Source organism: Bos indicus, chromosome 11 (genome assembly GCF_029378745.1).
Source record: "Bos indicus isolate NIAB-ARS_2022 breed Sahiwal x Tharparkar chromosome 11, NIAB-ARS_B.indTharparkar_mat_pri_1.0, whole genome shotgun sequence".
Taxonomy (NCBI): domain Eukaryota; kingdom Metazoa; phylum Chordata; class Mammalia; order Artiodactyla; family Bovidae; genus Bos; species Bos indicus.
The window spans coordinates 13,406,302-13,434,257 of NC_091770.1; the positions used below are offsets into that span (position 1 = coordinate 13,406,302).

General features: G+C 49.1%; 1 protein-coding gene and 1 long non-coding RNA gene across 2 annotated transcripts; one reads left to right on the forward strand and one right to left on the reverse strand.

Annotated features, from left to right (window-relative positions):
* On the reverse strand, nt 1-26,527 carry VAX2 (ventral anterior homeobox 2). The gene is made up of 3 exons (XM_019969621.2): nt 26,277-26,527; nt 6,973-7,160; nt 1-634 (listed from the first exon to the last, which is right to left on the reverse strand). The coding sequence occupies exons 1-3, from the start codon at nt 26,512-26,514 to the stop codon at nt 200-202; spliced, it is 861 nt and encodes a 286-aa protein (XP_019825180.2). The 5' UTR covers nt 26,515-26,527; the 3' UTR covers nt 1-199.
* On the forward strand, nt 9,818-20,119 carry LOC139185640 (uncharacterized). Its single transcript, XR_011569140.1, has 3 exons — nt 9,818-9,930; nt 13,443-13,537; nt 19,344-20,119. It is a non-coding gene; the product is annotated as an uncharacterized lncRNA (long non-coding RNA).
* Nucleotides 26,528-27,956: the final 1,429 nt, after the last annotated feature.

Sequence of the window (27,956 nt, forward strand, 5' to 3'; positions counted from 1 at the left end):
GTCATCGTTTTCCTTTTATTTCAGTGAGAGGCACACACACACACACACTGCACTCACACACACGCAACGCTGTCCACTGGAGAGTCTCTGAGCTGGGGGGGGATGGGGCAGGGCGTGTGGCTGCCCCTTCTGTCTCTGGGCCCAGGAGGCAGGGGCGGTGCTGTGCCTGGGGACTCAGTGTCACGCAGGGGATGGAGACTTAAGCGCTGGCCTTCTTGCTACTGCCGCCGGGGCTGCCCACTCTCCGATCCAGCCGGCTATAGGGCTCGAAGGCCGAGGAGCCCAGTTCGTAGCCAGCAGGCAGGTCCAGGAGCGGGGCGGTGGAAAAGCAGAGCGCCGGCGGAGGGGGCGGCAGTGGGGGCGATGCCGAGGTCAGCGGGTTGAGGTGTGGGGAGGAGTTCCTGGGGTCACCCAAGGAGGTGCCCCTGTGGCCGGCAGGCAGGCCTGGTGGGCCGGGGGTCAGCGCCAGGAGGCTGGGGGCCCTGGGCACGGACAGCAGCCGGCCGTGCTCCAGCAGCCGCAGGATGTTGGAGGTGGCGAAGGCCTTGGACGCCGAGGAGGATGCCCGCTTCTCCAGGTCTCTGCTCTGGTCTTTCTTCTGCTTGGTGCGGCGGTTCTGGAACCAGACCTTCACCTTGGGGCGGAGCGAGGCGAGGGGAGTCCGCGAGGGAGGGGGACAGGCGAGCAAAGTGGGGACAGGGAGTGGGGGGAGCAGGGGTGCAGTGAGAGAGGGAAGAAGAGCAGTCAGGTTGTCGCCAGCATCTTCCCGCCATCAGCCTGGCTAGGGAGCAAGAGACCCTGGCCCCCCAAATCACGGGCACCCCTCCACGGCTAGCCGCCCTGACCCCTGGATGGAGGGAGGGCGCAGGTGAGGTTCGCCTCTTGGCCCACATGACTTTCAGTCTTAGCCACCCCCACTTCCTCCTGTCTCACCTGCCCCCCACCCCTAGCCCACCTCTGAAGGGAGCTCCCTAGGCCATCTGGCCATCCCGGCAGCCCCTCCCACCCCATCACCAATAAGCATCTCTCAACATAACACCGAGTATAAGAGGACATGTCAGGATGGTGAGGGACACTTCCAATGGCCACATTCCCCAAACCGGGGACAGAGCAGTGCCAAGTACCCCACATCCTAAATGGAGCCACCAAAGAGCAGAGACCTTTCTCAAGGCTGATGAGAGGAGAACTTGCCCTCTGCCAGCACCAGGCGCCTGGCACGTAGCACTCCAACCCCCTCCTCATCTGCAGAAGGAAAGGAAGGCTGGGGGGCAGGCGAGCTCAGTGGTCAGTTCTGCGGGCCCCTCACGGTGATGGGATTTTTCTCTCCTCTCTGGGGAAGGACAGGGTGCTCCCCTAAGGAGGCAGGTTGGGAGTCCTGAGGAGGAGGGACCGACAGTTACTCCCCAGTTGGCAAGCCTGGGGAGTACCCAGATCCATGTCCCCAGGAGCAGAGAGGCTCCCTTGCTCCTGGCTGGGAGGTTCCGGAAGGCTGGCAGTTGGCTGGGCAGTGTGCCAGCAGGGGACCATGGAATGGGGGGCTGGGAAGGAGAGGCATGGAGAGACCCGTTGGTGTCCTCCAGCCTGGGAGGACAGACAGGATGCTGTAACTTGAAGGAGAGGTGGCGGGAGAGGAGCAGGGCCGGGAGGCTGGCCCGGCACAGGATTAGGGCAGAGCTGAGGCTGCTTGGGACGATGCCTACCAGGCCCCTGTGGGAGCAACCGACCCTCCAGCCAAGGCCTCTGGCCACAAGGCTCCTCAGGCCCTAAGCGGCCACCCTCCCTGCCCTCCTGGCCCCGGTGGGGGAGGGGTAACACACTCCCCCCTCCCTTCTACAGACTTTCTAGAGGGCTTTTCCCCTGCACGTCCCTCCAGCAGTGGGTCATGCCTGCTCTGAGTGGAGGAATGGGGAGAAGAAAAGATCTGAAATACATATGAGTTGGATGTTTTCAACAGGATTGGACTGCTTTTCGATAAACGAAAGTGACCAGGGAGCTAGGGGATCTACCTGAGGTTGATTCCTGCATTCACTCACTCACTCATGCATTCAGCAGATGTGGACTGAGCATCCAATCCCTGGGTTGGAAAGAGTCCCTGGAGGAGGGCATGGCAACCCACTCCAGTGTTCTTGCCTGGAGAATTCCATGGACACAGAAGCCTGGTGGACTACAGTCCATGGGGTTGCAAAGAGTCGGACACGACTGAAGCTACTTAGCGCGCGCAGCACATGTGCCAGGCACTGTTCTAGGCTGCAGGATCCTTGCTATGTAGGGTGGGCAGGGTCGAGGGGGAGACAGATGATAAAAAACAAATACAAGCAAACAGGTGTGGCTGTCGGTGGCAGTGAGTGCTTTGAGCAGCATCTCAAATGATTCGTGGTGCGGAGTCACTTTTTAATGTTTCCAATCTGTTGTGGACCAATACTTTCGTAAAATACAATTAAAGTGAGTCATCAGAAAAACTGCTCTGTATGTTTCTAAACACGTACGCTCCATTTCTGCATTAACTTGGTATGCACAGACAACAGCTGTGGATTGGTACTTTGGGCACTCCAATGGAGAGAAAGGGGGCACCATAAGGAGAGGAGAGGCGGGGAGGCAGTGTGTTATCAGTGGGGTGGCAAACACGGCCCCTCTAAAGAGGTGACATTTGAAGCTGATATCAATGAAGGGCAGTCAAGGAAATAGGACGACTCGGCCAAGTCTGGCTGAAGGATGTGACTGTTGGTCACACTGGAATTTGACTGCTCCAGGAAGAGGTCCTGCCAGATCCTTGGGGACGTGGCTCTGTGTGTCACTGTAATCCTTTCCCCTGCTGGGAAGTCGTCTGGGTTCTCAGCCAGGCACCACCGCCAGGGACCCTTGAGTTTCAGTTCTCATCTTTAAGATAAGGACAAAAATACCTGGGTTGTGGCAGAGATCAAACATGAAATCCCTGGGGCCCACACTCGTGTGAGGTGTACTGCTCACCTTCCCTGTTCCTACCTCTGACCTGGAGGGGGAGGACAGACTCAGAGGCCATGGTTCCTTCCCTCGGGACCCTGAAGATGCAGCAGGAGAGAGATTGACCACTCCCCGGAAACACAGGGCAAGTAGGCACGCAGGGAGCGGCAGCAACAGGGCGTCAGCCACCACGGGGAGCTTTCGCAGGGGCTCCTGTCCTATCCTGTCCTGGGTGTAACAGGGAGGGGAGGGCCTGCCTAGAACAGCACCTGGTACGCAGCAGGCAGGCAGTGATATATTTGCCCAAAAGTATCCACCTGCCAATGCAAGAGACCTAGGAGACTCGGCTTTGAGGCCTGGTTGGGAAGATCCCCTGGAGGAGGAAGTGGCAACCTGCTCCAGTATTCTTGCCAGGAAAATCCCATGGGCAGAGGAACCTGGCGGGCTACAGTCCATGGGGGCACAAACAGTTGGAAACGGCTGAGTGACTGAGCACGCACGCACATGCATGGGAGAACATGCTGAGAATTCCAGCCATATAAACCTGGCAAGTTAATTAGTCTCTCTGAGTTCAACTTTCTGAAATGGGAATAATGTTACTCATAAAGTCATCTTTTTTTTTTTTTTTTTAGTATTTTGACTGCGTCGTGTGGCCTATGGGAACTTAGTTCCCTAAGCAAGGATCAAACCCACGCCCCCTACAGTGGAAGCCTGGAGTCTTAACCATTGGACCACCAGGGAAGTCCTGAAATTCAGCTAACTTTTTATTAAAATTAGATGAATTAATGAATGTGCCTGCTTTACATTTTGAGCATGTAATTTAATTTCTGTGTGCCTCCATTTCCTTCTCTTTAATATAAAAATAATAAAGAGCCATTCTGTTGTACTAAAAAAAAAGTACACTTAGTTTTTGTCCCTGGTTCTTGGTCCAGAGCCTTTTGAGGTTCATAACCAGCCCTCTCTGAGTGCACCTGAGTTTATGCTAATGAGGTGACTCAGGGTGGACCCCTCGTTTTAGAATGGGGGTTGGTCACAGAAAGACAAGACCTGTAATCAGAGGGTTGGAACTTTCATTCCCTTCCCTCCAGAAAGCACAGTGAGGCTGGAGACTGGGTCGTAAAGACTCTTGAACGATGATGTTTCCTCCATGTATTCTCCCCTCTATACCTGGTTCTACGCATCTCTTCTGTACGCCTATTTCTGAGTTGTATCCTTTATGATGGGGTTTCCCTGATGGCTCAGTGGGTAAAGAATCCACCTAGCCAATGCAGGAGATGCAAGAGACGTGGGTTCTTCCCATGGAGCAGGAAATGGCAATCCACTCTAGTACTCTTGCCTGAAAAATCCCAATGGACAGAAAAGCCTGTTAGGCTCTAGTCCAAAGTGGTGACAGGGAGTCGGAGATGACCTAGCACAGCATATATGCATGCATCCTTTGTAATAAATACCTGTGTAGAAGTAAATAGAGGGTAAAGAGTTTTCCTGAGTTCTGTGAGTCATTCTAGCAATTTATCAAATCTAAGGAGAGGGTGTGGGAACCCGCGTTGTATAGCTGGTCATAACCTATAGCGTGGGTGTTACCTCCAGGAGTTAAGGTCAGACCTGAATTGAGTTGTATTGTCGGACTCCCAGCTGGTATTGGAGAACTGGCTGCTGTTGGTGTGGGAACATACCACATAGTGTCAGAAGTGGTGTCAGAAGAAAAACCTCACACCTGTTCTACGAGCTTGTGGTGAGGACTAAACGAGTTAGAACACATCGAGCACTTAGAACAATGCCTGGCACACAGGAAACTCTCAGTGTTAGTAATACTGTACATTGTCTGCCGAACTCCAGGACCAGGGGAAGAGGCAGAAGGCTGGTGAGGACAATCAGCTGGTTGAGGGTTCTTTGCGGGTCCACGGTGTGCCCAGTTGTGTGCTGGGCTCCCCAAGGAGGCCTGAGAAGCAGACATGCCCTTCAAATACATTCTTGTTTTGGGGAAATGCATACAGGTAGGTGCCCACCACACCACACCACACTACACCACACACACACACACACACACACACCACACTTTACAGGTCAAGCCATGTAGAACAGGTCTTGCAGTGATGTCAAGAAGCCTGAGGAAGGCTTCCTGGAAGAGAAGGGACTTGGCTTTGACCTTAAAGAACAGATAAAGGTGGCCTGTACTGGCAGGGCAGGGAAGGATGAGGACTGAGGAGGAGTTGCTGGCCTGGGCATCTGAGGTGCCCTTGCGAAGAAAGTTTCAGAGGAGGGAGTTGGGGGGTAATCTACGTGAGGCAAAGGGAAAGTAGGCTAAACAGGAGGAGGACCCCATGCCTACACCTCAGACCCTGGTCTGGGGGGTCTCCTTGACTTCCTCTACGAGCTCTGTCCCGCCTGGCCACTGCAGGCCTCCTGGACAAAGCCTGGCTGTCCAGCCCAGCTGAGCTCAGCTGGAGGGAGGGCCCAGCCGCCCCAGGCCACCTGCTGGGCCATTTGGGACTCTACAGGGGCGGCTTTCAAGACAGCAGCCCTCCCAGCCGCAATCCTGACCTCACTGCCAGGTGGGGTGGGGGTGCCAAGGCCAGGGCGGCAGCGGGCAGTGTGAGGAGAGCCTCCCCCATCCTCCCCAGACCCATCTGCTTCCTTCTCCTCTCCTTCCTCTCCTCTTCCCTTCGTGCGCCCTGGTTTGGCCCTTTTGATACATTTATTGGTACTTCAAGCTCTTTACCTGTAGCTAGACTTAGAGTCTCTGAGTCTTTTTTTGACAAGCTCCAGCATGGTTGCCCAGTATACAGGCAGCATAAAGGGGCCAGATTGCTTGTCCTAATCCTAGTTCTGGAACTTATTCGTTGTATGACCTTGGGCATAATAACCTCTCCTGGGTAAAATGGGATATTCCTGGTTGCTACAATCACAGGGTTGTAGGGGTTAGCAAACTAACATAACTAACTTGGAACAATGCCTTGGCACAATAAGTACTGGGGAAGTCTTATTATTATTACTACCACTTTTTTGTACCACCAGCACTGCACTGCACACCCTTACAGGATTTTAATTCCCAGACCAGGGATTGAACCCAGGTCACGGCAATGAAAGTATGGAGTCCTAACCACTGACCCCCAGGGAATTTCCCACTACTACTATCATCATTATTTAGATCTATTAGTTTGAATAATACCACTCCAATACTTTGGCCACCTGATGCAAAGAGTCGACTCACTGGAAAAGACCCTGATGCTGGGGAAGATTGAGGGCAGGAGAAGGGGGTGACAGAAGATGAGATGGTTAAAGAGCATCGCCGACTCGATGGACGTGAGTCTGAGCAAACTCTGGGAGACAGCGGAGGACAGGGAAGCCTGGCATGCTGTAGTGCATAGGGTCACAAAGAGTCAGACACAACTGAGTGACTGAACAACCACCACCACCAGTCTGAAATGCCTCCATTCACACAGAGTAGGTGCTCAGTTTACAAAAGTCTTTCCTTTGGGTTGGGCAGACCACTGCTAAGTGCTAAGCCCTACCTGGGTGAAGGGGGAGTTCAGACCTTTTCTCTCCAACAGGAGGTTCTAAGGCTCACTGGGATGAAGGGAGGGTGGGAAAAGGCCCAGAATGTGGAAACAAGAGGTCCCCAACCCCCATTTGTAATGCTTCATCTCTTTCCTGAACCTGTGCTCCCAGCAAGCCAGCCCTGCCCCATGCCTTTCTGCAGGCTCCCTCCTGCACCGGCAAACACCCCCTTAAGCCACTCCCTGCATCTTGAATGTCTCTCTCTCCTATCTCTCTGGCCTTTCCCTAAATTCCATCCAAAGGGCCTGATGGATCCAGAAGTGCCCCACTACCCCACCCCCACTGGCAAATGCCAACTTTCTCTTGTCAGCACTGTGTTTATTTGCTCTGGTTTACCAGTAACTTTAAACCTTTCCCTAATAGATGTCTGAACTCCAAAGCTGGGTTTCCGGGCAGCAACCCACGGGCCTCACACCCCAGGGCGCTCCTGGACTGCCAGGGTAGCGGTGGAGCAAGCTGGCCCTGCCCTTTTACCTGGGTCTCGGAGAGGTTCAGCTGGCGGGCCAGCTCAGTGCGCTCACGGCCCACCACGTACTGGCAGCGCTGGAACTCCATCTCCAGGCGGTAGAGCTGCTCGGCCGTGAAGGATGTGCGGGTCCGTTTGGGCCGGTCCAGGTCCAGGCCCTTGGGCAGGACAATTTCTCGGATGGTTCCTTTGGCATCTGCAGGGGTCATGAAAGGAGGCAAATTAGTTCCCTAGTTAAGGATGTAACCCACCAATGAACATCTTAATTAGAGGCTGTGTGGGACTTCCCTGGTGGTGCAGTGGTTAAGAATCTGCCTGCCAATGTGGGGGACACAGGTTTGATCCCTGGTTCACACAGATTCCACATGCCTCAGAGCAACTAAGCCTGTGGGCCACAGCTACTGAAGCCTGGGCACCCTAGAGCCTGTGCCCCACAACAAGAGAAGCCATCACAATGAGAGCCTGAGCATTGCAACTAGAGAGCAGCCTCCTGCACATAGCAACAAAGACCCAGTGCAGCCAAAATACAATAAATAAATAAATTAAAAAAGAGGTAGCATGATCAGATGGGAAGCTCCTCAGTTTCTGGGCCGGGCCGTGTGACCTCTGACAAGTTGCTTACCATCTCTGGGGCTAGCCTCCTCAATCACCCAATGCAGTACGTTGTATCTAATGGGTATATGTATGTGAATGGGCCTCAGTACAAACGTCAGGTTATTATCCAGCCTGGGCAGAAGGGACTCACTCTGTCTCAGCCAGGGTTCTCTTCCTTGGCAGAATAAGAAACAAATGTAAAGAGAAAATACCAAGTCCTCAAGAGCAGAGGAAAGGATGGTTTAGAATTGGATATGATCAATCAGATAAGGCTTACTGGAGGAGATGTCCAGAGCCAGGTCTTAAGCCCTGTGGGTGTGTGTGTGGTATGGATGGGTGCTCTCTCTATCCACAGACTCTCCTGGGGTCCCTGAAGAGGCTCGCTGTTGTAGGGTGGAGCTGGGATCCCCAGGAGGAGCCTGAGGACCACTGCCACCACATCAAGCTGCTGGGGTGCCTTCCAGAGGGGGAGTTTCTGCCACTCCCTGTGTGCTGAGTCCTGAACAGCAGGGCCACCATCCTGGTCCCTGGACCAATGTCATCCATGCATGGCATCTCCAATATTTTGAAGCCTATTTAAGAGAGGTTGAAAACATGCAGCTAACATTTGCCAGATAGTTCCACTTAAAAAAACTCAGCTAAAGCAAAATTTCCTGGAGGTGGGAGGGAGGATTTTAAATATATATATCAGCCTTAAGTACAGAGGCAAAGATGATCCATGTTTGAATCACACACACTGATGGCTTCAAGTCTAGTTATTAGAAAAGTTTATGTCAAAAATTAGAGTGTGGAAATATGCACCATCAAATTCCACATGTGTGCTCACGTCCGACTCTTTGCAACCACATGGACCAAAGCCCACCAGATTCCTCTCTCCATGGGATTCTCCAGGAAAGAACACCGGAGTTGGGTGTCATTTCCTACTCCAGGAGATCTTCCCAACCCAGGGATCCAACCCGCATCTCCTGTGTTTCCTGCCTTGGCAGGCAGATTTTTTTTACCACTGTGCCACCTGGGATTTACCAAACCCGCCCTCCCCCCCCCCCGCCACACATGCTGTTGATAATAATAAAGCTAAACTCACAGTAATTTGCCATTACAAAGGAAGATCAGGCACAGGTAACAGGGTTGTAGGAACTCCACCCCTCTCCAGAGGGCATACACAGTGAGAGTTTGCAATATGGTCAGAAGCTTTAGCAGCCTTGGCCGCTCATAGTAATAGCTGAGGCCTCTGCAATGCATGCTCTGGGCCAGGCACCGTTTTAAGTGCTTAAAGCTTCCCCATGTCTCAGTGAAGTTGGAATTGTGATTATCCCCATTTTAGAGATGGGGAAATGGAAGTACACATTTTAAGTATCTACCTAAGATCATACTGACAGTGTTTAAAAAACTCTGGAAACACCTTCATTTTACTTGATGAATACCCTCTTTTAGTAATTCTTAGTGATTCAATTAATAGGTTATAGTGAAGAGATAGGTTATAGACGTCATGGGTAGAAAATGGAATCCTCTGACTGGCTCATCATTGCCCTGGAAGATGTAGGAAAGGAATTGCATTTGGCAGGTGCTGTCATGAGGCTCCTTGTGAGCCATAAGACTGCAGAACCTAGTTTTAGAATCCCTGTTCTAAAGGGTGAAACTGAGGTCTCTCCCTCCAAGTCCTGTAGTATATTTTATGAGACTGGTTCTGCCTACCTCCTACTAGGGCCAGTTAATGTTCCCTCCTCCAGGATGTACTTTATTTGGTTGCATTGGGTCTTAGCTGTGGTGTGTGGGATCTTAGTTCCCCGACCAGGGACTGAACCCGAGTCTCCTTCATTGCAGGGTGAGTTTTTATGCACTGGATCACACAGGGCAGTCCCACTCCAGGGTGCACTTTGGCTCTTCATAGGTTCCTGGCTCGGCTCACAGGTCATACGCCCGATCTCAGAGGTTCAAACACCTTCGTGTTCTCAGTCAACCATCAGGGAGAAGGTGAGCCTGGGGATGCAGTCATGGCCCAGAGGCTGTCCTCCCTCAGCACTGGGCTGGCCTTTCCAGGGCACTGGGCAGGACGCAGCACAGGGATGGGAGCCTTGCTCTCGGCGGGTTGGTAGAATCCAGCTTTTTGGGACAACTCAAGCTTCCCCCCTCCAATCCTTTCTACATTCAAAATGGGGGGTTAATGTTTGTGGCCCCATTGTGACTGGGTCCCCTTTGCTCAGGTTCTAGTGTTTCCAATTGTGAGATCAGGCTCAGAACTTTCCTCACAACACCCAATGAACCCATCTCCAAAGGCACTGATTTTTATTACAAGTATCTTGGGGGGTGTGAAGAGGAGAAAGGGTGATGGATGTCATATATGGTGCTGGAAGCTTCACATCCTCTTCCGGGTGAGCCTCTTGGAGCCCACCTGAAGCCCTGAGCTTGCTCCTGACCACTGATGTCAAACCATACAGCCCTTCCCCTCCTTTCCTCCTTGTAGGGGAGCTAAAAGGGGCATTCCTGCCTCAGGGAGCAGCCGAGGGCAGCCCTCCTCCACAGGGCCAGGACAGGCAGCAGCATGGAATAAGCACCTTAGACTTGTCCCCAGATATCCCCAAAGTGAAAGTCGCTCAGTCATGTCTGACTCTTTGCGACCCCTTGGACTGTAGTCCGCCAGGCTCCTCTGTCCATGGAATTCTCCAGGCCACATACGGGAGTGGGTAGCAGTTTCCTTCTCCAGAGGATCTTCCTAACCCAGGGATCAAACCCAGGTCTCCCGCATTGTGGACAGATTCTTTACCTTCTGAGCCACCAGGGAAGCCCAAAGGGCTGTACAAATGAGCACGTGAAGAGAGGTTCAACATCACTCGTCGTCAGGAGAAAACAAATGAAAACCAGGAGAAAAATGATTAGAGGAACGAAAATGAAAGAGTGAGAGTGCCAAAGGCTGGTGAGGATGCCAAGAAACTAGATGCCGCGTTCATCGCTGCTGGGAATGGAACATGGTGCAGCCACTCTGGAAACTGACTTTTAGGAAAGTTTCCTAAAAGGGTAAACCTATATTAACCATGGAACCCCGTAATCTCATTCCTGGGCATTTAACTCAGAGAGATGAAATCTTAGGTTCACATCACACCTACAGGGGGATATTCACAGCAGCTTTACTTGTAAGAGCTCCCAAATGGGAACAATCCAGGTGTTCCTCAATGGGTGAATGGATAAACAAACCGTGGTACAGCAATGCCTATAGACAGACACAACAATTTGGATACATCTTCAATTAAATTACACTGAGTGAAAAAACCCAAGGCAGCGCTTCAGATTATGTACGGTATGATTCCATTTATATTACATTATCAAAATGACAAAGTTGTAGAGGTGGCTAACAGATGTGCTGCCAGGGGTTAGGGAAGGGAGACTGTGACTACAAAGGATGATGTTTCTTGGTGGCGTCAAAACAGTTCTCAATCTTGATTGCCGTGGTGGTTATATGGATCTGTAAGTGTAATAAAATGTCACAGTGCTATACATAAAGAAAAAAGTGTATGCAAAAAATGGGTGAAATCTGAGGAAGGTCATGAACCTGGTTAATTATATTGAATTAATGTCAATTTCTGGATGTTGATCACGTATTATAGTTAAATAAGATGTCACCATTGTGAGAAGCTAGGTTGTGTTGCAGGTATCTAGGGCTTTTCTACCATTTTTGCAACTTCTTGTGATTCTCTTACTATTTCAAAATAAGACATTAACAACAACAACAACAACAAAACATGCCCAGAGGTTAGAATGATGTTTCGTCACAGAAACTGACAAATCTGTTTGTGGAAAGAATACAATAGCAGCTCCTCAAGTGCCTCTGCATTTCACTCATAGTTTGTAAGATGATTTAGAATGATACATAAATAAATCTTTGTCATTTCAAAAGTTATGCAGTTATTTTAGTGTTTACTAGAACAAATTTAAATCTACGATTTTACATACTGAGCATGAAGCCAAAAATAGACATTTCATTTGAAAATATAAAATATTCTTTCCACAAACAGATTTGTCAGTTTCTGTGACAAAACATCATTCTAACCTCTTGGCATGTTTTGTTGTTGTTGTTTGCTAAAATATTAAGTAAATAAATGAAACATGCATATAATAGAAATGGTAATGGTGGGATTCAAATTACTGAATATTGGGAAAAAATGAAATAAGGAGTATACAACTAGAGCCATGTATACAGAGTGACAGAGTTTATGATAAAGGGAACGTTCTATATGTCTAGTCTCTCAATGCATTTAAGTAGATTGAGGACCATAAATTATCCATTTGGAATAAAATTAGGTTAAATTCGTGTCTCACACCATAAAGAACAATGTTTCAAATGGAATAGAGAGCAAATTGTAGACTATAAAATGATGAAGGCATTACAAGAAAATATAAAAAGCAGTTTTTTAATCCTAAGCTTGGGAAGAGTTTTCCAAGCAAGATGCAAACTGGGACTGTAAAGGAAAAACAAAGGATGTTATTCAACTATATTAAATCTAAAACCTTTATACGATAAAAGCATCAAAACCAAGATAAAATACAAAATACACAATTGAAAATCTTTTTTAAAAGGCAAACAAATAATATTCAGAATATATAAAATACAATTAAAAGTAATTATTTTTAAAAGGGCAATAGTCTAATAGAAAAAATGGTCAAGTAATTTTTGTGAGCTATTCACAGAAAAGATATCCAAATGGCCAATAAATATGTGAAAAGATGAACATAGCTTCACAGTAATCAGGATAATGCAAGTCCAAGCAACAATGGATAATTTTTTATCTCCCATAAGATCGGAGAGACATTAATAGAAGATTAATAAAGCAAAGATGCACTGTTGGTGATTCTACACTCCTGTGAACTGCTGGTAGGACCATAAATTGTCACAATCTTTCAAGGCTGCAATTGTCAAGTTTATAGAAGCACATAACTGTTGCCCCAGCAATTTTATTTTAAGCATAGATTCATGTGCTCCAAGGTATACATCAGGATATTTGCTGCGGCATTGTTCAAAATGTTGAAAATCTGAAAGCATCCTGAGTGTTCCCCGTAAGGGATACAGATGAACAAATGATGATACATTCATGCCATTCATATTTTATAAAATACCATGTAGCTAAAAGAATGAGACAGTATCCATATAAACTGACATTAAGTGAAAGAAAGTAAGTAGTACTATCCCATTTCTGTAAATAAAACAACTATGTATATTCAACCACTCAACATAAATGTAAAAAATGTTAGTTGCTCAGTCGGTCCGACTCTGCAACCGCATGGACTGTAGCCTGCCAGGCTCCTCTGTCCGTGGGATCCTCCAGGCAAGAATACTGGAGTGGGTTGCCATTCCCTTCTCCAGGGGATCTTCCTGACCCAGGGATTAAACCTGGGTCTCTTGCATTGCAGATAGATTATTTACTGTCTGAATCACCAGGAAAGCTGTAATAAATGCCTACTATGTGCCAAATAGTATTCTTGTGTTTGAGGATATAGAAATGAGCAAATTTGACAAGGTCCCTGTTCCTGTAGACCTTGTACTGGGGAGAGAGACAGATAATAAATTAAAAAATGAATATGTAGAGACTTCCCTGGTGGTCCAGTGGCTAAGAATCCTGCCTTCCTGTGCAGGGGATGTGGGTTGGATCCCTGGTCGGGGAACTAAGATCTCATGTGCCGTATAGCAACTAAGCCTGAGTACTGCAACTACAGAAGCCCACACACCCCAAGGAAGACCCAGTGCAGATAAAACCAAACCAAAACAAAACCAAAAAATCTAATACGTAACGTAATGATAAATACTGTGAAGAAAATAAAACAACGGGATGTTTCTGACCTTCTCCAAATAGCTAACATCCAATAGTCAGTGTTTCTGTGCTTGCTGTTTTAGCTAGGACCAGCAGAGGAGACCGCTCATCAAAGTCAAGCTAATGGATAAACCAAGGATGCTGCTTGCCAGTGTTTCCAGTTCTTTCCAAGCACACGGTAGGATTGCATTTATTTTCTGCCCTTTGAAATCAGATATGGCCACACGATTTGTTTTAGTCAAGAGGAAGGGATGCAGTCACTTTCAGGGAACATGTCAAAAGCCAGGTCTTGATGTCCCACCTCCCCTTCTCTCTACTGGGACGGTCACAGAGGCAGAAGCCAAGCTGGAGCTTCATCAGCCTGGGTTTCTGAGTACCAAGACAAGCCCCTGCCCACTTGTGATGGACTTATCAAGTGACTTAGAAATATATTTCTTTGTTAAACCTCTGAGATTTGAGGTTGTCCGTTCAGCAAAATCTAGTCCCTCCTACTGACAGAGCCCTCTTCCCTGAATTGTTGCTTTTCTAGGTGGAGTTGTGTGTTTTGGGGGCACCAGGAAGGAGGGACAGCTTAATTCCAGGGCCTCTAGGTGGGTAGGGTCTTGTTAGGGTGAAATGCATGAGTCTAAGCGGAATGAAGGCTGAGTTTTGCTCTCCTTCAGGTCTCCTCAAAGAGGGGTGAGCCTCAGGGGTACCAGGGAGAGTGAATTCCACCCAAAGATCCTTTGCCATGGGAGAGGTGGTGACTCCTGCCTGATTACAGATAGCTAATGCTCTTGACCTCCAGCACTAAAAATGACCCTCTCCCACTACCTTTCCCAGTAAACCCCCTCAAAGTCCTACCCAGACTTCATCCAGGTAGCACCCAGGTAGTTCCTTTACATGATAAGCTGTTAACACATTGATTTTTAAATGTAAAAATGTCCTTTCTGCCTTAATCTACAAATGAAATCTAATCACTATGAAAATTCCTTATAAAAAAACCTCATTCTCCAGTTTACTGGAAACATTGAAATGGAAGAAGAGGTGAGGAAAAACGTGCAAGAATAAGGATAGAATTCTTGCATTACTGTCACTGCAACATATATTATAAATCTACAGCAACTAAACTGGTGATGCTGGCACATGAGTTATGAAGCAAATCCACACCTATATGAGGAACTGTGATATTATCAAGATGAAATTTCAGATTAGCTGGAGGAAAGACAAGATTACTCAAGACCTGGCTTTTGGACAGTTAGTGCATCATCTGGAATAAAGACATTTATCTCACACTGCATGCAAAAATATATATAAGATGGATTAGAACTTTAGATTTAATAAATAAATCTCTGAAAGTGGAATAAAAACACTGACGAGTTTTAAAAAATAAATAACAGATTTGAGTACCTAGAGAAAGAAACTGCGGCAGGATGAGAGACAGTTAAAACAAAAGTAACAGATTGGGAGAATATTAATAATACATGCAAAACAGCCTAATGTCTAGTTCACACACAGCCTTTATGGTCTAACGAATAAAGTCAAGCAGTCCAGTAGGAAACTGAACAAATTATATGAAAGGGTTACTAAGAGAAGAAGAAATCCTAGTGGCTAATAAATATGGAAAAATACGCTCAGAGGGACTTAGAGAAAATGAAAGTTAGAATAGAAAAGAGATAAATTTTTTTTCAGATACTTTATCAGACTGGGAAAATTGTACTGGCAAAGGTGAACGAAAATAGGTTTTCTCAAGCTCCATTGGTGAGAATACAGGTTAATAGAGGAAAAGTTTTTCTTGAAGGACAATTTCACAATGCCTAGCTAAATTTAAAAATGTATAGTTCTTTTGTTTCAGAAAATTTACAGAGGTTTCTAGGCCAGAGAAATATTGTGTATTTCATAAAGAGCCACTGTTCGTAGCAGTTTGTAGGAAGGGGTGGGAGAGAGGAAAAGCTGAGTGTTTATCAATAGCAACGCTGCTGATGAAGCCACAGTAGAGGCATGCCTTTGGCTGTTATGTAGGCATGAACAAGAATGAGGTGCATCTTCATATACTGACCTGAATGGGTGTCCATCATATACTGCTACGTGAAAACACGTTCGTGTGTACAAGCCCAGTGCTATAAAGAACAAAAGGTAAAAGCTAACTGTGTGTGTGTGCATACGTGCTTATACCTATACAGAATTAAACCTGGCAGGATGGACACCTCTCTCTTCTGTTTACTCTGTGGAGTGGAAGCTGGTCAGGAAGCAAAGAGTTCCCCCATCTTACTTCATGTACTTCTTTATTATTTGGTTTTGCAAAGACTGTCACAGTCTCTGCAGACTATTTTAGCAGTGTGCAAAAAATCCCACTTTCGTAATATATAACTTACATATTTATGTTTTCAATTACTAAAGTAAGTCTAGGAGGTTATATCTTGGGAGTGAAGTACCTTGGGTGGGGTAAATGAAGAGTTTTCAACTTTCACTTCATTTCAGCCTGAATTGGTTTTATAATTAAAAGAATATTTTATACTTCAGAAATAAAAAGACATGAGAACAAAAAATAAAAGACAAATTATAAACTCAAAAATTGTAACATACACTGAATTTTTGTAACATAAAATTAAAGAGTATTCTAAATATATATAACATGTAATATATGTAATATTGTTACCTTTGGTTGGAGAAGAACTTCCTAGTTGAGACCTAAAACATACAAGCCCAAAAAATTTGAGTCAAAAAAAAAAAAAAAAACAACCCAATTCACAGCAAGGTTAAAAAAAGAAAAAGAAGAAAAAAGAATGAAAAAGATCTGGGGATGTTTGCAACACATGTCACAGAAAAAGGGATCATTTTCTTTCTATATACTAAAATATGTGTATATTTGTATGTTTACATATGTTACATATATGTTATATATTTATGTAGTCTATAAATAGTTTACAACTATAAAAAACAATGAGTAAGTCAATAGAGAAATGGCTAAGCATATGAATGAAAAATTCACAGAAGAGGAAATAAACATGAAAAATAAGTATATAAAAATACACTTAACCTGACTAGTAATCAAAAACACCAATAAAACAAGATTTTTTTTCACTTAAAAGATTTTGCTCTAAAAGACTAAGTACATCCTGGGTTGGGAGGATATGGGGGAGAAATGGTATGTTTATACACAATCTCCAGGAATATAAATTAGTACATTTTGGTGTTTAGAAATATCAATCACAATTTTAAGTGTATATACTTGGATTTTAAAATTTCACTTCTAGGAACTTACCCTGTAATTATATGCATACCAGATATATGTGGAATGATGTTTATTATTTTAAAATTTTTATCATAAGAAATTTCAAACATACAAAATAAGAGAGAAAAGAGAAAAAGAGAGAGAGAGAAAGTATAATGAATTGTGATATGCCTATCCTCCAGCTTCAACAATTATAAACTCAGTAACAATCCTAGCTCTTCTATCTCCCTATAATCTTAAGCAAATCCCAGTCACCATATCTAGAAACATTTTTATCCAGAAAGATTTTTATAAATGTTTTTAATAAATCCTTTTATAAGTATCTTTAGAAAACAATCCCAATACTACTGTCACAATTAGAAACATTAACAACCATTCCTTAATATAATAAAATGTCTCACTTATTTTCATATTTTTCGTATTGTCTCATGAGACTTTTTAATAAATCTGTTCAAATTAGGATACAAAGCATTGAAGCATTGTTTGTAATTGTGAAAAAGTAGAACCATCCTAAATACCCATCACCAAGGGACTGGTTAAATAAATATTATTGTATCTGCATAATATAGTATTATGCAACTGTTAAAAATAATAAGGCAGTTCTAGATTGAAAGGTATCTATTAAATGAAGAAAAGAAGTTTGCAAAAAAACCCTCTTGCAATCTATAACTTATTTATGTTTTTCAATGTCTAGGGAAAGTTTGGGAGATTGCATCTTGGGAGTAGAAGTGTATTATGTGGGGGAAATGAAGAACTTGCAACTTTTACATGATATAGCAAAATGGCAAGGATTGATTTTGTAATTAGAAAGAGATTTTATAGTTCAGAAAACAAAAGACATCAGAAAAAAATTAAAGGACAATTTATAACCCCCCAAATTGCAACATATATTGAAAGCAATGAACCACTGTCCACAATACAGAATTTCTACAAATCAATAAGAAAAGGAATATTTGAAAATTAAAATGGTCACATGAAATGAATTAATAGATAGCAGAAGAAATGCAACTGGCCAATAAACATGAAAAGATGCTCAACTTCACTGATAATCAAAAAAATAAAAATTAAAATGCCACTGAGGAACTTCTGAGCAAAGATGTGTAAGATATATAATCTCTAATATGGGGAGAGGACAAAGGTGGGGGTCTAAATTGCTAAACTTTTCTTCCCCTGAAAGAACAATTTAACATCTATCAAGATAAAAAGTGTGAACTGTGAAAGCAAGACTTGGGGCTACAAGCACTTTCAGGCATTGCTGAGGGGAGTAGGTACCATCTTATTGAGGACCCTTGGGCATTATCTTGCAAATTACAAACACAGGTACTCTTTGACCCAATAACCTATTTTCAGGAACTTCTCTGACAGGTAAGACCCACACATGTGGAAATGACCAAGGAACAAGCATATTTAATGTAGCATTGTATATAATAACAGAAGATAAGAGAAAAGCTAAATGTCAACCATTAAGGCACAGGTAGTATAACATACATTCTGGTCTACCCAGTCTCTAGAAATGGAATACTATGCATTTGTAAAAAACTAACAGAAGTTCTTTATACCCTAAGATACATTGGTAAGTGAAATTAGCAAGGTGCAGGAAAATATATATAGATACCACCATATGCATAACAAGCAAAAGGAAAAAAAAAATAATGTACTGGCTTACAGAAGCATAGACATGATTTGGAATAACATATTGGAAGGCAGTAAATAATGGCTGCCTTTGAGCCCAGTGGGAATTGGAGGATGGGGAAGAAGGATGGGAAAGAGATTTCTCATGTGTACTTAAAACAACTTTTTGATGTTTGAATCAAATGAATCACTATTTTAAAATTAAAGGAAACACATTGAAAATTTGTAGAGTGTACCTCTTTTTTTCCACATGAGTTTTCAATCAAGCTTTTAATGAAAAGATCATAAAATAACAATATCTCATCACTGTACATTAAGACTGCAGGCTCTGAATGGAGAGATCAGTGACCAACTTTACTATGACACTGGAGGGCTGTCCACCTGCAGCTCTGACCTGAAGCAGCAATTCCACTTCTAGGAATTTATCTTTAGGAAACACTCAAGGGCTCAAGACGTGGGCATTGGGAGTTCATTTCTCAAGCTCTCAAACTTTCCCCAGTAACTGAAAAAAATTAATATGTAAGTTATATATTACAAAAGTAAGATTTTCTGCAAATTGCTGTTTTTCATTTGATAAAATTTATTCAATAAATATCTTTCCATCTAGAAGTGCTTCATTATTTTTAACAACTGCATTATGCAGCTATAATTATGCAGCTATAATAAAATTTTATTTAACCAGTCCCTTGTTGTTGGATATTTAGATTGGTTTTACTTTTTCACAATTACAAAGCTTCGATGTACCAGAGGAGAACAACAGGAACATCCTTCTAGAGGATACAAAAATCTGCTTTCCTCCTCCAGAGGAGTACTGAGCAGAAAGGGAACAGTGTGAAATGGCTGAGCGGAAAAGATGACCTGGGGGTGGGGGTTGAAATTTTTTTTTTTTTAATGGTAAGTTGCAAGACAGCTTATGTAATGTGTATATACGACGGGAGAAATCTACTGAAGCACACCTGAAACTAGGAATGGTGGCTATTTCCGGGAGGTTTCTACCGCCCCCACTTTTTTTAAACCTTGAGACCGTATTCCTTTTTTTTTTTTCTTAATTTTTTTTTTCCATGTGGACCATTTAAAAAGTCTGTTGAATTTGTTACAATAATATTTCTGTAAACGTTTTGGTTTGTTTTTTTCGCAGGCCACCAGGCATGTGAGATCTTAGCTACTCCACCAGGGATGGAACCCGTATCCCCCCTGCATTAACCACTGGACCACCAGGGAAGTCCCCATACTGCTTTTTGAATTTAAATGCTCTACCTGTTTTGTTCCCATCTATTTTGTGAGCGTGGTCTTATGTTCTTCGCTGGGTGTCTTTCACCCGTCGAGCCCTGGCTGCCAGCGCTCTGCGGTGGGCGGTGGGGCAAACAGAACATAACAAACCTAACTTTAATTACCCCGTTGTTTCAAGCTCCAACCAAGGAATTGGGGCCTGTGAATTGGGCGGGGAGAAGGGGCGCAGATTTACCTAGTTATTAATATTTCCCTGGTTGGCTCTGCAGCGGAACCTCCCCCAAGCAGCTGAGGAGAACCGGGAGGCTCACTACCGCCCTCCGGGCCCTGCTCTTGCCCGGCCTCCTCGTCCAGACGCTGCCTGCCTCCAGACTGCCTCCGCGGCCCTGGGGACCCAAAGAACGAGTAAAAAGAAGAACGAGTAAAAAGAACCACATTTGAGCTTTTTCGGGTTTTATATTTCCGTGGCCCCCGAAGTTGACGATTGCACAAAATTCCAAAAATAGGGCGCCGTCAACTTTCTATTTTAACAATTATTCTGTGCTCTGGCATCATCACCATTTCATGTAAGGAACGCCTTTGTAACGTCAAAGAATGAGGTCGCTGCAGCCCAGACGTTCTTCCCCGGGAGGGGCGTTGCGGCCTCCTACCTAGTGAAACACGAGGTTGGTTTTGCTTCCTCTAATTCATTCGGCAGATATTTACTGAGTGCCTACTGTATGCACACGGAATCGTCTGGAGAGATCGCTAGGGTTTGGCGGGTGCGGTGTCTACCTCCTACGTGGTGCCTGCGCGGCGTCTAGGGGACCCGGCTCCAGTACCCTCCTTCCTTGAGTTATTCGCCTACGTCGCTCCCTCGCCACTCAGGCCCTGCCGCCACCCCGGCGGGCCAGGAACCTCGCATGTCCCCGCTTTCCAAATGGTCTCTCGGTTGGCTGTCAGCGCCAGCAGCCCTACCATGTTGGTCTGGCACGTAGTTGCTCAATCGCTCAGTCGTGTCCGACTCTCTGTGGCCCACCAGGCTCCTCTGTCCATGGGGTTTTCCAGATAAGAATGCTGGAGTGGGGTGCCATTTCCTACTCCATTGGCACATAGTAGGTACTCGTTAATGTTTGTGGAATCAATCAACTAGCAAGCGAAGGGCAAGATGATGGGAAAACGTGGGTGAGTTGGGTCAGGGGATTGTACTGGGGTTGGGGGTGGCAGTAGCGTCTCACAGTCGCGCCCCCTCCCCGCCCCATCCTTGACCCGCCGCGCTCGCAGCCCTGGCTTTTCCAGGTTCGCCCACTCTTCGGCTTTGTAGGCCAGATTGCGTCCTGGCGCCACCTCTTCACTGCCACCTTGGCACCCCTAGCTGAGACCCTCCAACCTCCCCCCTCCTGGAAGCAGACGGAGCGGGGCAAAACAGGCGCGCAGACCACCCGGGTCCCGGGGATCCTGGGTCGGCCCACTCGCCCCGGTGTCCTCTGTCAGAGGTTTTCACACTGGGGTACGCAACTCCGCGGGCTGAACTGCCGGGAACCGCTACCCACTTTCCGAGGAGGGTCAGGCCGATCTTTAGTTTATACTAAGCAAACAGGAAATAAAGACAAAATTCATATGCTTCCTATACCGTGTCCCACTTCGCCGTCCATTTAAAATACAAATCAAAGAGCGAACTGAGAGGGAGCTTGGGTTGGTTACTTTGGCCCCAGACTTGAGTCGGGGTAATTGAGGAAATGGCGTCGAGCCAACGCGAGCCTTAGAAGCCCTGTCTCGCTACGGGGGTGCGCAGTTTGTGTGGAGACTCAACGTATTTGGTGCGGCCGAACAAAAGTCCAGGGATGCATGCTGCAGCAGTCCGCTCCCTCCTCTCCAGATCCCAGTACCCACCCACTGTCCCAGCCTCCCTGCCCGGCTGGGTCACCCGGGGGCCACCGAGAAGCTCTGACCTTTCAGGCGCGCGCACGCGCGCTCGTGTGTCTGCTGCACGCGGGATGCTGGCCACGGGTCCACAGGCGCCCGAGTTCAAGAGACCACCCCGGGCGGCAGCACTGGCTGAGAACCCGAGGAGCCCCGGAAGGCCCTTCACAGATCCCAGAAAATGAAAGTGTGCCCGCAAGACACACCAACAAGACAACGAATTTGTCTGCAGGTCTGCTTCTGCGTGTGTGTGTGTGTGTGTGTGTGTGTGTGTGTGTGTGTGTGGGCCGGGGGGGTGGGGTGGGAGCATGAATAACAAGTAAAAAGTAAAGACCCAAAATGATAGGGTCCACAGACCGGCCTTGAGAATGTGCGTCCTTCGGCCAAAAACAAAGCAAAATGAAAAACATGACAAACATAAAACGAAAACAATCCTAGGAAAATAAAAAAGAAACCTAATACTCCCCACAAGCTCCCAAAATAAAACTAAAACCAAAACCCCCAAAGCACAATCTCCTGCGTGAATCATTTAAAGCTTTCAACCACTGCCTGGGAGGAATGGTCCCAGTTTTCTCTTAACAGACTTAGGTTGAGGCTCTAGTCCCAAGGTCTGGTGCCCGGAGGGCCCAGACACAGGAACTTGCCATCCAGCGGCTCCTTCCAATAAACACTCTGGGTCACCGACTCCATTGCCAAGACACCCCATCTGGGGGTGGGGGGATGGGGTGGCAGGTGTGCCCTCGTGGAGCTGCCATGCCTTGGGTGGGGGGTGAGGACGCTTGGTCCAGGTCGAGTCATCCTGGGTCCGGGGACTGCTGTAAATCCAACTGGAAAGCAGGTGATTCTGGTCAACGCTGAGCCCAGACCTGGCTGCAGAAGGGGTTTGTCTGTTCCCTGGGTTGCTACTAGCTCAAGCCCCCAAAAGGCTTGGCCCCTTGCCCAGCATTTTCAAACATGTCCGCAGCGTCCACGGCTCTGCCTGGTGTATGCCATTGTGCTATTTCCACCAATACATTTCTGCAGCACGGGTCCAGTACTGCCCTCAATTCTCAGGGGGCTAGACGCCGATAAATTCAATCACCCCTTGCACCAAACTCACACCCACAGAGGGAATTGTTCAGCCACAGCCAGAGGCCCTGGGCACATCCATCAGGATCCCAGGTGAAAACATTTCTGCTAGTGGGTATTGGTGGTGCAGGGGTGAGGCGGGTAGTCATTCACTCAGTCCGAGGATTCCCACAGCTTTCCTAGGAGGGGTGCTGAGTCAGGCCCAGGGTGTCACAGGTCTCAAGGTGCAGGACTGTACTGGGGGCACCTCTGAACTCTGCCTGACTCAGGCCTAGGTGGCAGTGCAGAGTTGAGGAGGCCCGACTGGGGTTTTGAGACTGGCAGGTCAGAGGGACGCTTTGGGTGAGCTGGGACCAGCGCTAGGCATTGTTCATAACATCTGCTGGGTGGGTGAGGCTGTTGGATGGCCATTCCGGGATCTGTCCAGAAGCGTTGCTGAATTGACTCCGGGTCCATGTGAGAATCATCTAAGTGCATGTGAGTGTGCAGATATGAGCATGGATTGTGAGGTTTGGGAGTTTGGGGTGAGACGTGTCCCCGCTGTTTTGATTGCAGGGATCCCGGCTCAACCGAAAAGGCAGTACCACTCAGGCTGCAGCGAACTTGGAGCTGCGGCTCTCTTTCTACCTGCTTCCTCCCCGTGGCTTGTCTTTTCCAAATGTTAATATAAAACAAAAGGGTTTCCCACCCCTTTCCCTCACTAGTCAACGGGCTGTGCATGCAGAGGTATGGGGCAGCCAAAGTGGCTTTCGGGCCCCTGTGGACGCCTAGCTGTGTCCCAGTGGAGTGTCTGGTGTGCCTGTTGTGCACACCCGTTATCTCGGGGCCTTGCTTGTGCCCGAGTGTGGCATGAAGCGGCCTCCATTTTGAGGCAGGGGATGTAGCAGGTCGGCCTCCCTGGCTCCCTGACCCACATTTTGCAGAGGCAGGGAAACTTCGGTGATTGGTTGTGTGAGGGTTCCTCGAAGGGGATTGGGGAAGGCCGTACTGTGTGGTCTGCAAGGTGGCACTGGGCCTCCTTTCGTCAGCCAGTCCTCGTCCCCTTGGCTGCTCACCTCTGAATGCTTTACACAGCCTTTGGGGCCAGGGGTTGCGGTGGGGGAGGCCTCTGAGGAACGAGGCCCACGGCCTGAAGCAGTTTTAGTCTCCTTGGAGCTCCCACCCCTCTCATTCCACAGAATATTTATGGAGATCCCGCTGCTTGTTTGGAGTTTTATAGACAACATCTCTGACCCTGAGCACGGCACTCAAGGGAAGAGCTACGCTTTCTTCGTACAGATGAGGAAACTGGGTCACAGAGAGGCAAAGAAACTAGTTCAGGTTCAAAGGGCTGTAAGACTTGTATTCCAAATCAACTTCAAGTAATTCCAGCACCAAGCCTTTCTCTTATTCCTCTGCATCTTGGGACTCCCTCAACAGGTCTGTTACTTTGGGGTGGAGCCCTCAAGGGAGCAAGGGCAAAGTGGGAAGGAGGCAGAAAAAAAGACTCAGAGAAAGAAGGGCTCTTTCTCAGAATCTTCACCCAGCCAGCAACCTAACAATGGACATGCTAACTGCCTAATCTCCCCCATTTTATGGTTTCCTCCACGGGTACTTTGGGAGGATAGATCCTCGGAGGTCAAGGGCAAAATGTACTGTCTGTTTAGAGCACACTGGAGGGACATTCAGCGAGGGACCAGGGTGCCCTGAACTTCCTTTCGCCAGTGCAGGGCCTTTCATCTGACAGAGCCTCCGCCCTGGGCCCAGTGGGGCCCGGAGTGACGAAGGTGACTCTGGCTAGGAGGGATTAGCGGTAAATGACGTCCCTGATATCTGAGGCCTGTAATAACCTCCTTGTCGTTAGATGGAAAAGGACAGAGAGATTTATGTAGGCCCTGCATTTACCTTTTATTTCTTTTAAGAGAATAAGTACCTCCTCTGTGCTCTCTTTTCATTATGTTGTCTCAGTATAACGGTGCTGCGGTATTGCCCACATGAATTTGGAAAACTGCAGATAACAGTGCACACTAGCTGCCCTGCATCCAGCAGGGGGTCCATGGATTGCTCCTGGAGTGGGTGGGCTCTTGGAGGGTATCATTTTTGATCCTACCTTCTATGACTCAACATCTGGGAGTTATCTGTCATCGCATGCAGACACAAAATCTATTCCATTTGCCTGGAGTTAGAGCAGAAGGAATGGTAGGTGGGCACAGAACCACAACTGTTCAGGCAGAAGGAAATGAAAAACCCACAGATGGAGTGTGAGGTGGTGAGTGTCCTTAACCTGGGAATGTGGGTTTAGGAGGCTGATTTTTCTGTTTCTGGAAGTCTTGCAGATTTCCTTAAGGGAACTCCAAACTGGCTGCTAATGCCTTGTACACAAGACACCCCACAGTCTATGGAATGGATCTAATTTAATCCCAAATGCCCAAGAGGGCCACACACCTGTTGGAATCCCTGTTGGTTGGGGACCACCTCCCCATGCTCTGTCCTTTGACCCCCAGAGCCTGACCCAGAACGGCCCTGAGTGACTATACCTGGCCTGGAGCTTCCTGTGTTTCCTGAGGACCAGGGTCCCCAAGTCTGTGTCCAGGATGGCCACCAGGCAACTTCACACTGGGCTGCCTCCATGCTGTGCCTTTAGCCCCCATTCCCAGAGTCACCCAGACTCAGCAGCTGTGGGGAAGCTGTGAGCGACCAGGCCAAGATGTTTCTGTCTGTGTGTGGGTAGCTCACACACAGCCCAGTCCAGATCAAACTCGGGGGTCCTAGTGCTGGTTTCCCTTCCCTAGGCGGTGGCCGAGGAAATCAGCTCCGACTGATTTCTTTCTAGGCCTTCAAGCTCGAAAGAGAAGCGATCAAAAAGAAAGGGCAAGAAAAAGGCAGCGGGATTAACCGGGGGCAGCTGTTACCCTCGAATGGCCTCTTTCCGCTGGGTCTCCCAGTCCGGGACTCTGGGACGGTGGGGGAAACAGACCTCCGGTTTCGCCGAGGCCTAGGGACAGGCTTAAGGCAAGACCTCGGAATCCCCTTTCTTCTCCTATCTCGCTGGGCGAGGCCCGGATCCGGCGAAAGGCGAGCTGGGCGTCAGGCTGGCTTTAGGGGCCGGGGAAGCCGCAGCCTCGCAGCGAGGAAGCCAGGAAGAGCCGGGCACTCGGATTCTTGCAGGAAGGGAAGGCGGGGAAGGCGAGCTCGGCGGAGGGAAATGGCCGGGAAAGAAGAGAGGAGGGCGAAGGGCGAGGGAGAATCGGTGAGACGCGAGAAGCCAGGCCGTGAGAAGGCCGCGCCGAGAGCCGGCTGGGCCCAGGCGCCGCGAGGAAGTGGGAACCGCGAGAGCGAAGCCCCGGCGGGCGAGCGCGGCGCACGCCGCCCTCTGCGTTCCGGTGCGGTCTCCCGGGAGCAGCCCATGCGCCTGCGAGGCCGGGACCGGGAAGCGGGGCTGGGAGGCGCCCGGCAGCTGAGCGGAGCCGGGCCTTCTCCTCCCGCGGTTCCGGGCGCTGGTCCCTCCTCGCCCTGACCCCGCGGAGCGCTCGTGACGCTTTTCTCCGCACCCTCCGCGAGGGTCGCGGGGCGGGGACTCGGCTCTCCGTATCCCGCACTCGCATCGCGGCCCCCGCCACGGTAACCCGCCCGGGTGAGACTGGAGAGCTGAGCATCTCAAGGCAGTGAAACGGGGATCTCTTCCGTACCGCTCGCCGCTTTGTCCCCTGCACTCAGCTCAATGTCCAGCACACAATGGACGCTCAAAATAATGTTTGCTGAATGAATGACTGGACGACGATCGTCTGAATGAATATAGGACTTGGGAGGTGGAGGCTGCAGGGAGCTCGGAGGCCCCGGTGAGGGAAGGGAGGGGAGTCCAGTGGGCCAGGGCTTCGAGCCGTCCCCTTACCTCGCACCAGGATGCGGCGGCAGTGGTCTGCCTCGCCGAGCCCCGGCTGCCCGTCGCGGTCGGCGCCGCTCTCCCTGGAGCCCGCAGGGCTGGAGTCGGAGGTCCCGGCAATCTCCCTGGGGCTGCGGCCGCCCGCATCAGCGGTCGAGTCTTCTGCTCCGCCGCCGTCCCCGCCGCGCCCGCTCTGCGACTCCCGGCGTGCGGGGCCGCGGTCGCGCTCGGTGCCCCCATCGCCCATGCCGGCCGCCACCGCCGCCTCCGGCACCGCCTGGCCAGCCTGGGCTGGCCAAGCCCGCGCCTCCCCGCCCCTCGCGCCCCCCGCGCCCCCCGCGCCCCCCGCTCCCCCCGCTCCCCCCGCTCCCCCCTCCCGACTCCTCCCTCCCCGGCCCCGCCCCCGCCCCCGCCCGGCCGCCCCACCCCTCCCTGCTGATTGGGCCCGAGTCGGGGTTCTCCGACTCCCAGCGGCGCTAGGGAGCTGCGCTGAGGGTGGGGGGTCGTCGGGCCTCCTCTTCCACCCCTAGTCTAGCCGCACGCCGAGCCTGGCAGAGGGAGGCCGAGGAGGCCCTAGGGTACCGAGGAACGCCCTGCATCCCTCCTAAAGTTTATCAACTCCCTCCCGTAACCGCCAGCCTGCTCTCCTCCCCACTCCCTTCGTCCCCTGGGAAGCGCAGTCTTCGCACTCCGGCTCTTTCAGCGGAATCAATAACCAAAGTGTTCCAGGAAGGCGACCCCGGCGAGACCAGCAGAAAACAGGAGGTTGGCCTTGCTCGAGTACTTGGCGGGGTAGGGGGCTGGGGCTGGGGGCTGAGACCTGGGATTCAGTGGCCCCCACCCCCCAGATTCATACCTCCACCCACACTCAGGAACATAGCCCCTCCCGGCGCTCCTGGCGGAGCAAGACCAAGAGTGTGGTAAAAGAACCCGAGACAGCGAAGCCAGGGGACAAGGGGACGGTCTGCACTCTCCGGGGAGAAAAGACTGATTGCAGACCCATAGCCGGGTTCGGGAGCCGGGAGAGTCGAGTGAGGCTGAGAGTGAGGGTTGAGTGAGGTAGGCTGCAAAGGCCCGGGGCCTCTGCGGCTCAGAGGCCTTCAGAAGCGGGATCGCACCCCTAGACTGGGACAGAAGGTGAAAAATCTCCCTAGCCCTCCATTACCCCACTCTCGGCCCCGCGGAGGTCTCCCCTCCTCAGTCCCGAGTCCTGGCCTGTCTCGCCAGGCCGGGGAGAGGGGAAAAGAGGAGGTGAGCGCGGCTGGAAGCCGGGCTGGGCTTCAGGCGGAGCAGTGGGGTCCTTGGACCTTCCGAGTCCCAATCGCTTTGTGAGATTCCCAGGTTTCTCCTGAGTCCATCTTCTCTTTTGACAGCGCCAGGAGAGGCCAGGCCGGATTTCCCTTCCTTTGACTCAGAAAGGGGCTTGAAAGAAAGATTGAGAGACCGCAGCGAAGATATGTGTGCAAAAGTGTGTGTGCGCGGGGGAGGGCCCTGACCCCCCTCCCCTAAAACGCTAGAACAGCAGCCGGCTTCCCCTTTGTGCGCCGCGTGCAATTGTGAGCGAGGGTGCGTCGGTGTCTCCGGGGGTCCGATCAAGAGCGTCTGGGGGCAGCGCCCGTGGATGTGCCTGGTGCCAGTGGCTGTGGGGCGGCCGAGTGCGTTGCTCGCGCAGCCTGCAGGACTCCCGGA

Bases quoted from the DNA above. Each gene is read 5' to 3' on its own strand.
- VAX2 (XM_019969621.2), bottom strand. From the start codon at position 26,514: ATGGGCGATGGGGGCACCGAGCGCGACCGCGGCCCCGCACGCCGGGAG. The intron at 7,161-26,276 runs GTAAGGGGACGG...TGACCCCTGCAG, and splicing joins CCGCCGCATCCTGGTGCGAG to ATGCCAAAGGAACCATCCGA. The intron at 635-6,972 runs GTAAAAGGGCAG...CTCCGCCCCAAG, and splicing joins TGAACCTCTCCGAGACCCAG to GTGAAGGTCTGGTTCCAGAA.